This window comes from Peromyscus maniculatus, chromosome 7 (assembly GCF_049852395.1).
Source record: "Peromyscus maniculatus bairdii isolate BWxNUB_F1_BW_parent chromosome 7, HU_Pman_BW_mat_3.1, whole genome shotgun sequence".
Lineage (NCBI taxonomy): Eukaryota > Metazoa > Chordata > Mammalia > Rodentia > Cricetidae > Peromyscus > Peromyscus maniculatus.
Window position 1 is genome coordinate 54,662,581 of NC_134858.1, and position 10,856 is coordinate 54,673,436.

General features: G+C 45.4%; 1 protein-coding gene across 1 annotated transcript; it reads left to right on the forward strand.

Annotated features, from left to right (window-relative positions):
• Window positions 1–430: 430 nt before the first annotated feature.
• Window positions 431–9,792, forward strand: Cox5a (cytochrome c oxidase subunit 5A). The gene is made up of 5 exons (XM_006971535.4): window positions 431–613; window positions 6,271–6,387; window positions 8,227–8,348; window positions 9,040–9,162; window positions 9,660–9,792. Exons 1-4 carry the CDS (start codon window positions 526–528, stop codon window positions 9,151–9,153), a joined length of 441 nt encoding a protein of 146 aa, XP_006971597.1. The 5' UTR covers window positions 431–525; the 3' UTR covers window positions 9,154–9,162; window positions 9,660–9,792.
• The last annotated feature ends 1,064 nt before the right edge of the window (window positions 9,793–10,856 follow it).

Genomic DNA, 10,856 nt, shown 5'->3' on the forward strand with positions numbered 1-10,856 from the left:
ACAAAAAAACGGGATCCTGTTACTCAGGCTGTCCTTGAATCCCCGGTCCTTTTGCCCCAACCTTCAAAGGTCTGAGATTATTGGCCTGAATAGCCACGCCAAATAGCCCAGTACCAAAAAAGAATTTTCTTTGGAGACACAGGCTGCAAAAGAGGGTCTGGAACTCTAATCCTTCGCCTGCAGAGTGTTGGGATCATAGCATTAGGTATCTCCTCCGTAGTCGATTCAAAATCCACACTGTCCCTCGCTCGCCCTGCCTTTCGTCCCACGCCAAGACGTTCACTACGCGACAAGAGCCTCCGCAAGGCGCTGGTGTGGTTTGTCCTCAACGCGCCGCCGTAGCGGCCGCTAACCTTACGGCACCCCCCCACCCGCTTCCGCAGGCGCGAGCTCCGCAGGGGGCGGGCCTTCTGCCCCGCCCAGCGTGCGTCGGTGCGTGAGTCCGGCCCCCACGAACTGCTGGGCCGCCCGCGAGCTCACACCGGCTTCTCTTTCAGCCCCAGCCAGTGCGCTGCGGTCGCCGTCATGCTCGCCGCTGCCCTTCGTCGCTGTACCGCAGCCGCGGCCGCCCGAGGCTTCCTGCACCCCGTCTCGGCCCCCAGTCCCGCCGCCGGTAAGGCCTGCGCCCTCCACAGCCCGCGCCCGCGTGTCCTTGCTGTGACCTGGGCTCCCGCCGCCACTCGAGGCTAGGCTCCCTGGCGGCCTAGCCTTTGCCCTGCGAGCCGGCCGCCGAGCCCGGTGACCGCAGTCCGTCTGCTGCCGCCGGGAGTTGTAGGGGAGACTCAAGGAAGCGCCCCCCGGGCCTCCCTCCTGCCACACTTCCTGGTGCCGGATCCACGACCCGTCTGGTGTGGACCTGCCCGGGTCGCTGAGGACAGGACTCAGCGCTCCCTTCCCTTTCAGTCTCTGGGCCGTGACCGTTCCCGGCGCTGACCCCGCTACCACCTGACCGGGAGTGGCCCCGCCGGCCTGCGGCGTCTTGGCGAAGGTGACATTGAGCCTCCGGGCACGCCGCCCGCCCCTGCGTTTCCTAGAACACTGTTTGATTTCCCAGTGGGACACAATACACTTTTAGTCTTAATCGGGCAATTCTCTGCTGGCGTCTTCTGTGTCACCTTCATGACTCGGTTCGGTCACGTTTCAGGACTGTTGAGCCACTTTCTAATTCCGCGTTTAAAATAGATAAACGTGTGTGGTGGTTTCTTACGGTTTGCAGGAGAGCCTCAATGTTGATAGGTATTAACCGTAAGAATGTTAACGTTTGCAAAATTGGGTACCAAATTTTGTACCAGGAATACTGGGTGTACAAACACGGGAAAGCTTCATGGATCCCCACTCCTCCCATTTAAAATTAGAAGCCTGAATGCTGGCTGTGAAATGTTGACTTTGGTTGCTTGTTCCGCCTTCTATATGATCTGGAGATTTTGTGTCCATCACTGCCCACCCCCAGTGCCGGGGAGGGACCCCAGGCCTCCTGCGTGCTAGATAATTGCTCGCCACTTAGTGCATTTTCAGCCGCCTCCACTAGCACTGTACGTCTTATTTTTGGTTTTGTTTGGTTTTGGTATGTCTCACTATGTAGCCCTAGCTATCCTGGAACTCTCTGTAAACCAGGCCAGCCTCAAACTCAAAGAAATACTCATATTTTATTTTTGAGACAGGGCCTCTGTCCAGGTCCAATACTGGCCTAGAACTCACAAAATGCTAGGAATTCAGTGCGTTTCTCCTGCTTCTCAAGTGCGGGTATCATCTGTGGGCGCCACCACACCCAACTCCAGCAAAGCATTGTACTTTTAATTACAGTAGTTGTGCTTGGATCCTGGCCTGTGATGGTAGTGTATACGACATTGTGAAATTTAATTCTTGTGTGTTATATAAAAGTAATTCAGCCAGGGATGATGCCCCAGCTCTCAGGAAAGCAGCAGCAGGTGGCTCTCTTGTGTATTCCAGTCCAGCGGTGGCTACATGTGAGACCCTGTCTCACACACACAGAAGTAACTCAGACACTCCAAAATTACGTTTCCTTGGTTATCTAAATCTAAAGAATATTTTTTTGCTTCATTTAATTTGTCTTTTATAATGTATTAACAACATAAGAACCAAGCGTAGGGGGTTCGGTTTTTAAAAGACCCAGAGGTATGGGGCTCACTTGTTCTTTCAGAGGGCCTAGGTTCTATTCCCAGTACCCACATCTAGAGGATCTGACACCCTCTTTTGACTTCCTCAGGCACCCTATGAGGTGCACGTAACACGCAGGCAAAACATACACAAAAAAATAAATAAAGAAGCCAAGGAGATGATCGTGTCTACAGAAGCTGACGCCTACTTTGAGAAACCGACTTTTTTTTAGTGGTGGGGCTATTTCCTCTTTTTAGTTAAGTTTGGACTATCCTGGTGTTTTTTTGTGTGTGTTTTCTTTACTTGCTAAGGCAACAAATGCAGTATAATTTTTTCATATATAAAAATATCGTGGAAAATTTCTTTTTTGTTTTCGGCTTTTGAGTTGGGGTCATCACATAGAGACCTGTCCTACCTAGAATTTCCTGTGTGGATCAGTCTGATCGCAGACTTGTAGCAGCCCCTCTGCCACGGCCTCCTGGGTCCTGGGACTATAGGCCCAGCACCATGCTTAGCTGGGAGATGTTTTTAAAGGAAAATTTCTGCTTTTTCTTCTCTCCTTTTTTTGGGGGGGAGGGGAGGCATTGAACTTCAGGAGTTTGTTGTACGACAGGGAAGTTTTCTACTTTTTTTAAAGAAGGTTTGGAAAGTGTTAAAGGTTTATTGTTATTTAAGAAAACTGTAGACTAAAGTTCTCTAGGTTTATCTCTGAGGCTTTCCATTGGTTTTCTATTCAGAAACCAAAGGCTTCATTTTATATGGTTGTACCTAAATACTGCCACAAGGGGCAGTATTGGATGCACATGGTTTGCGGTCCCTTTTAGCTGTGTGACCTTGTACATACTAATTGATCTTAAGCTTTAGTTGCCTTTCTGTAGTTGAGATTTTTTGGGTGGCGAATGCCGTAAATCCCAGCACTGGGGAGGCAGAGGCATCTCTGAGTTCAAGGCCAGCCTGGTCTACAGAGTTCCAGCCAGGGCTACACAGAGCAACCCTGTCTTGAAAAAAAACAAAAAAACAGAGAGAGAGAGAGAGAGAGAGAGAGAGAGAGAGAGAGAGAGAGAGAGATCTGTGAGGTTCAAATTAGATAATGTAACTCTTGACACCTTGTCTGGCACAAAGGCTTGATATGGTCATGCCTTGCTAAATAATAAAATGGGGTCTGGTAAATACCTCCTACACATTAATGGGTTTTGTCAGCAGACATCTTAGAGCCTATTACATACCTAGGCTATGAAGTATAGTCCACTTGTCCTATATTTGGTTCATGGTTGGCAGAAATGTGCAAAGCATATTTGGTTTGTTGTGATTCACTTCATGTTTAGGTTGAGATTTGTTATTGGTGTGAGATCATAGGATTTTTGTAACTGAAAGTCAAAAGGTAGCTTGGCAGGTCGGGTGTGGTGGCACACACTCCCTTAGTTCAGCACTCAGTCTCTGAGTTTGAGGTCTGGTCTACAGAGTGAGTTCCAAAACAGCCAGGGCTACACAGAGAAACATTGTCTCCAAAAAAAAAAGAAGAAAAACCAGGCCATGATGGCTTACAGCTAGGGAGGCTGAGGCAAGAGGATCACTAAGAGTTACAGACCAGTCTAAGACACAGAGCTGGGACCCTGTCTCGGTAAAATAAAATGAAGAAGTGTATGTGGGGGCCCCGGTTGATGTTGGGATACATCCTCTAGAGCAGGGGTTCTCAACTTTCCTAATGCTGTGACCCTTTAATACAGTTAATGTTGTGGTGACCCCAACCATTAAATTATTTGGTTTCTACTTCATAACTATAATTTTGCTGGTCATGAATTGTAATGTAAACATCTGATATTCATCCTCCAGTTGAGAACCGCTCCTCTATATAGCTCTTCCACCTTCCTTGAACTTGCCAATGGGATTAATCTCTCTGGTCAGTTTGTTCCAGGGTCCTCTACCTTCTGAGGGTGGAACTAGAGTTGACAGCATGTCCACCCAGCATTTTATATGGGTTCTGCGATCCAGCTCTACCGGGCGATCTTTCTAGCTCCTGATTTTTATTTATTTATTTTTTTTTATTTATTTTTTATTTATTTATTTAGAGGCAGGGTCTCTTGTAGCCCACGCTGGCGGTGAATCTAAGAATAACCTTAAACTCCTGATACTCTGGCCCCCACCTCCTAAATCAATGTTTTAAATGAAACTAGTCAGCCCTTGAAATTCTGATATCCTGGCTCCTACATTCTTACCCAAAAGCTTGACAGACCTGGAAGGGTGAAGTTGTTTTTCCTCTTGGTAAACGGCTGGACTTTCATAGCACTTTGTATTGCTTGCAGGTGTTTAACCTTAGGCCCTTGAGGTCTTAAGCTTTGCACTCAATAATCCTGCTGTTAAACTACACCCTGCATATCATTTGCTTCTGTCCCTCATTCCAAGAATTACCACTACCAAAAGGGACTGTTCTTGGGGCCTTCTGGCCTGATCAGTTTTTAAGCAGAAAACCATCTGATTTAGCCAAATTTGAACACAAAGGATTAATGATCCCTTTATTTTATTTTTCTAAATATATAGTGTTGGCTTTTTCTAAACTTGTATAACTGAATGCCAACAGCAGTGTTAGAAATATCTTTTGGGGTGGCTGGGTGGGAGGAGACTCCTGTAGCCTGGGCTGGCCTCACTGTGGAGCACAAGATGACAGCTTTCTGATCAGCTTCTGCTTCTCAGGTGCCGGGTTATAGGTTTGAGTTACTATGCCCCGCCCGCTCCGTGTTGGAGATTGGGGCTTTCTGCATTATAGGTTAGCGTTTAACTAGCTGAGTTATAGCCTGGCCAAGAAGTAGATTTTTTTTTTTTGAAACACTTACATTTTCAGACTTCTCTTTTTCTCCTCTGATGCCTTTAGGTTGTATCAAAGCACTGAATAATTACCAGAAATTTTTATTATCAGCCAGCATGGTAGTGCATGCCTGTAATCTGGGAGGTAGAGGCAGGAAAAGCAAAAGTTCAGGGTCATTCTTGTCTACATAGCAAGTTTCAAGCCAGTTTAGGCTACATAAGATCCTGTCTCAAAATACATATGTGTATGTGCTCACATCACACGGAACCCACTGAGGCAAAGAAAATTTGTTTAAGTGGGGTACTGGGGGGAGTGGTGCCTGTATAATTTCTCTAAAAAAAAAAAACAACAACAACAACAAAAAAAAACTATTAGGTATGTGAGGGAGAAAGAGTTGTACCTGATCTAATTCCAGCTTTTGAGAGGCTGAGGCAGGAGGATGGAGCATTCAGGCCAGCCTTCAATACATAGAGAGATGCTGTCTCAAGAGAAAAATAAAACCTGTGTATCAATATATATAAATAAAACATTGCTGGGCAGTGGTGGCACATACCTTTAATCTCAGCACTCAGGAGGCAGAGCTAGGCAGATCTCTGAGTTCGAGGCCAGCCTGGTCTACACATTGAGATCCAGGACAGGCACCAAAACAACACAGAGAAACACTGTCTGGAAAAAAACAAACAAATAAATAAATAATAAAACATTGCCTTACTTGTGGGAGGAGTGTCTAGGAACAAGTCCTTAGCTAATAGAATAGGTTCTACCCATTACTAGGTTTAGAAATATAATTTAAACTTTGTGGGACACAGGATAGTCTGGTTTGCTGTTGGAAAACAGATGTGCGTACACCCAGTGTTTGGTTTTTGTTTTATTGTTGGGTCCCTCATCGTCGTCCCCCGCTCCACCCCCCCCCCACCCCCCCCCACACAGGGCTTCTCTGTGTTTGGTGCCTGTCCTGGATCTCACTATGTAGACTTGGCTGGCCTCACACTCACAGAGATCCTCCTGGCTCTGCCTCCCGAGTCCTGTAGCTAGCCTTGAAATCAGCCTAGGCAACAAGACAACTTAATGCATTAGACAATATATATCAAACATTCCTTCTTTTTGGTTTGGTTTTTTGAGACAGGATTTCTCTGTGTAGTTTTGGTGCCTGTCCTGGATCTCGCTCTATAGACCAGGCTGACCTCTAACTCACAGAGATACAGAACTCACAGAGCTCCGCCTGGCTCTGCCTCCCGAGTGCTGGGATTAAAGGCGTGCGCCACCACCGCCACCCAGCCCCAAACATTCTTTATGTATTTTGGCCTATAGTCTTACACTATTGAAGTCATTGCTCTCCTCCTTTGTAGCTGTCCAGTCTATTCGCTGCTATTCTCATGGATCTCATGAGACAGATGAGGAGTTTGATGCTCGCTGGGTGACATATTTCAACAAGCCAGACATCGATGCCTGGGAATTGCGTAAAGGTAATTGGAACATGGACATATCTGTCTGTTTGGGTGTGTAAATATGAACTATTTCTACTACTTTATTGAAATCAACTAGTTTGAAACAAACTGTGAGCTGGTGATTGTCACACAGCTTGTAGTTAGGAAAGCCTACAACTTCTGTAATGTTTCCTACAAAGTGTGAGTTTTAAACCAGACAGCAGGGCTGGATATAATAGTCAGTGATAGAGCCCTTGCCTAGCATGCATAGTTCTGGGTTTGGTCCCCAGCACCGGGAAGAAAGAGGAAAGGGGAACACATGAACTATTGACATTTGAGCCAGAAACTTCTTTGTTGTGAGGGTCTGTTCTCTGCACTGGAGGGTGTTTGATAGCATCCTTGGCCTCTACCCATTAATAAATACACCACAATTATGAAAACCAAAAACCTCTCCAGATAGTGTGCAGCTTCGGAACCACTCGAGGGACAAAACCACTGCTCCAGATACAGCTGGCTGAGCAGTCACTAGTGTTGTGCCTTCGGATGATTTACATGAGCAGTCATTTGATTCCCACCCCGTGCTTGAGGTTCTTGTTAGTTTTAAGTTATGAGTTGTAGATTTCTTTCTTTAAAGCAGGAACAAATAGCATTATGTTAACCAGCCATTAATTGTACCTGTCCTAACTATATAAGTCATCTCAGACCAAGAGTCTGTAGCTGCAGGCATGGTTGTGGTTTTTGTTCAGATATTTTACAGTAACAAAAGCAAGAAACCCAAGTGCTTTTAACTTCTCTTTTAGAATGTAATGGCCCTGTCTTGCTGCAGCTGGGGAAGTTCTTTTTTGTTTGTTTTGTTTTTCGAGACAGAGTTTCTCTGTATCACAGTCCTGGCTGTCCTGGAACTTGTTTCATAGACCAGGCTCGAACCCATAGAGATCTGAGTGCCTCTGCCTCCTGAGTGCTGGGACTAAAGGTGTGGCCACCACCGCCAGCTTGCTGGGGAAGTTCTTACTGAATATCTTGAAAATCTTACAATGAAAAAGCAGCAGTTGTGCATTCTCATCAAGTCTTTAATTTTCATGATGTGTCGTTTGTGCAGACACAAAAATAATCATGCCCACTCATTTTCTGGTTGAATGTTTTTGAGTTAATGTCTTAGTGTCCTGATTCAGGCCTTATTATCTCTCCTTAAGCATTCTAGTAGTTTTTGGGTGATTTTAAAATCCCTATATTGTGTTTATTAACAGTTAAGCTTGTAAATTGAAGAAAAAGCTCTAGGGTTTTTTCTCTAATCTTTGGTTTTTCGAGACAGGGTTTCTCTGTGTAGCTTTGGAGTCTGTCCTGGATCTCGCTGTGTAGACCAGGCTGGCCTCAAACTCACAGAGATCTGCCTCGCTCTACCTCCCAAGAACTGGGATTAAAGTACTGAGATTAAAGGCGTGCGCCACCACCGCCCAGCAACTTTAATCTTAACTTTTTCATAATTCTACTAATTCATTGTGGAAGATTCACCGTGTTCTTACTAGTTTGTTATAGGTAGATTCTCATTTTATAGCTAAGAGAACAGTGGCCCAAACAGATGAGGTCACATGTTCATAATTCAGTAAGAATGTAGAGAGCGCCGGGCAGTGGTGGCGCGCACCATTAATCCCTGCACTCTGGAGGCAGAGCCAGGCAGATCTCTGAGTTCGAGGCCAGCCTGGTCTACAGAGTGAGATCCAGGACAGGCACCAAAACTACACAGAGAAACCCTGTCTCGGAAAAGAAAAAAAACAAACAAAAAGATTATAGAGAGCTAAGCCATGGAAAGTAGATAACTAAATTTTAGTGTTAAGAATATTTCAGGTTAATGTTACTCTTTTTTTTTTAACTTGACAGGGATGAACACGCTTGTTGGCTATGATCTGGTTCCTGAGCCCAAAATCATTGATGCTGCTTTGCGTGCATGTAGACGGTTAAATGATTTTGCTAGTGCTGTTCGCATCTTGGAGGTTGTTAAGGTCAGTAAAATAATGACACTAAAGTTGTGCCAGGAGTAGGTGGGCCGTATCACCTATCAGCTTTTGTCTGACCTCTGCACATTGTATCCTCTGAGTACAATTATCCATGAAAGGACATGTTCTGTAAGAAAGTTTCAGGAGCCAGGTGTGGTAGTGCATGCCTTTTAATTCCAGCGCCCTGTGAGTTCAAGACTAGCCTGGTATGCAGAGCTAGTTCCAGGACAGCCAGAGCTACACAAAGAAACCTTGTTTTAGGGGGGAATAGGGGCGGTGCTAATGTTTGTAAGGGCAGAGAGTGACAATACCTTATCTATAATGACTAAGATAATTAAGGGTTCTGTAAGCTATCAATCCATTCAGCACTGGTAGTTAATTCAGTTAGGCCTGTAAATTGCAAGCAAATTTTAAAACTTTCCTTGTGTTAATTTAATTTTTCTGATGCCTGATGGGCATGTTTAATTACCGTTTCTTCTGTCATCCCCACATTGAACTTCTGGTCCTCCTGCCTCTAATTCTGAAGGGCTAGGATTACAGGAGTAAACACCTGGTTTTGTGGTTCTGAGGACCGAACTGGAAGGCTTCAGTAGAATGCTTAGTGGGCATTCTACTAACTGAGTATAACTCAGCCCTGCAAATGTGATTAAAAGCTCTCTAGTTTCTTTTGTTAATAGACTCTTCTTATTGCCAACAGGATAAAGCAGGACCTCATAAGGAAATCTACCCCTATGTCATCCAGGAACTTAGACCAACTTTAAATGAACTGGGAATTTCCACTCCAGAGGAACTGGGCCTCGACAAAGTATAAACTCCCTCGGTAAGTAGCGTGTCCCTGACCAAGGCAGGAGAAGAGGCAGTTCAGAGAGAGTGGGGGCTTGAGGGCGCTTGTGTCATAGCAACTGTGGAATTCCGAGGACCGATGGCAGAAGTCAGTCTTATCCTACCGTGTGGGTCCTGGGGATTCATCTCAGGTTGTGAGGCTCAGCAGCAAGTGCCCTTACCTGCTGAGCCATCTCCATCAGCCCCCAAATGACTGTCCTGTTGTTTACAGTGATCGGAAGGCTAGGATTACCTGGTTTAAACGCTTTTCTCATTGGAAAAGAAGGCTAAGTACCAGTAGTAAAATTATGAAGAGGCCATAAAGCTCATCCCTATAAGTTGACTGGGGCTGGATTAAAAGCAGAAAGTGCTCCAGAGTGGTGGCGATGGACTCCTGGGACTGTAGTACCAGAGGTGATTTTAAATAAGAGACCTTCCTCTTAGCACTTTGTTTACTAACTCTTTGCTTCTCCCCCCACCCCACCCCCTCTGCAGATGGGCTTCCCAAGGACTCATTGCTGTTGCTACAGTCGCCTGGAAATGTTTTATTTGAACAAATTTTCCTTTGAGTATCAAACTATGTACTAGTAACTTGGACTTTAATAAAGGGAAATGAGTTGAACTGAAATTAGTATTGTGCCATTTTTTACATTGAGAAGCAAGCAGAGGATGAGCTGGGCCTGGTGGCACATGCATTTAATCCCAGTACTCAGGAGGCAGAGGCGAGTGGATCTGTGAGTCTGAGGCCAGCCAGGGCTCCATAGAAAAGGCCCATCTCAAAAACAGTCATCAAGGCAGTCTGGAGGATGTGCTATGTAGCAACCAGCCCTTCTCAGTGCCTGTGCCATACCTGATTGCTCCAGCAGCTCCATGTTGGCTCAGACACCATCACTGTTTGTTTGCTGTGGTTGCTTTGGAGGCCTTGTGGGTAAAGATTAGATAGAGAAATGGGTTTTCCCCTTGAGAGCTAAGACAGCACCCGTTTTACTTCAGAGGCCCATAACACGGCAAAGTATTTCTGCTTTTCTGCTTATAGGTCTGGGTGATAGTGGTACAGGCAGTTAGATTACTATAACAGCGAACAGTAGGAAGTTGAAATTTAGATGCCTTGTGTTCTAAAGCCATGCCAGCTGTTAGTAAAACTAGTTTTACCAAGTTTGTTTTTTGTTGTTTTTTAAGATGTACATTAATCACTAAACCCACTTTAGAAGGTTTTAATATCACCTTTGATAAAACTTGATCCCTTACCTGAGAACCTCTCATCCCCTCAAGAAGCAGAATTGTAAAATAAACCAAAGCACTGAGTGCATTTATTTGGTGGACAGCTAGTGGCCCTTTTTCTCAAAACTGCTTCCTGTGGGAACCAGCTCTTTCCACAGGCCCAGTCTCCTAGCCACACCCCATCATTGCTTTCTTAGTCCTCCTCCAGAAACTATTCATGCGATCCTCCAGATATCATTTACATGACTCCTCCCAGGCACTCACGTGCTGCGGGCCGCAGGAATATATCATAAGAACTCAGCTGGTTATGGCAAAGCCACTACCTGGAGGGATCAGGGAATTCCTCCAGAGGAAGCCAAATCCCAAGGAGTTTTTGGTGTTACTTGGCTTGTTATATATCAGCTGTCTTCTGTTATGAAAATCATGTGTGCCTTCATAGTTTTTCCAATTGACTTTCCCCTAAGAAGGGCT

Bases quoted from the DNA above. Each gene is read 5' to 3' on its own strand.
- Cox5a (XM_006971535.4), top strand. From the start codon at position 526: ATGCTCGCCGCTGCCCTTCGTCGCTGTACCGCAGCCGCGGCCGCCCGA. The intron at 614-6,270 runs GTAAGGCCTGCG...CCTCCTTTGTAG, and splicing joins GGCCCCCAGTCCCGCCGCCG to CTGTCCAGTCTATTCGCTGC. The intron at 8,349-9,039 runs GTCAGTAAAATA...TATTGCCAACAG, and splicing joins GCATCTTGGAGGTTGTTAAG to GATAAAGCAGGACCTCATAA.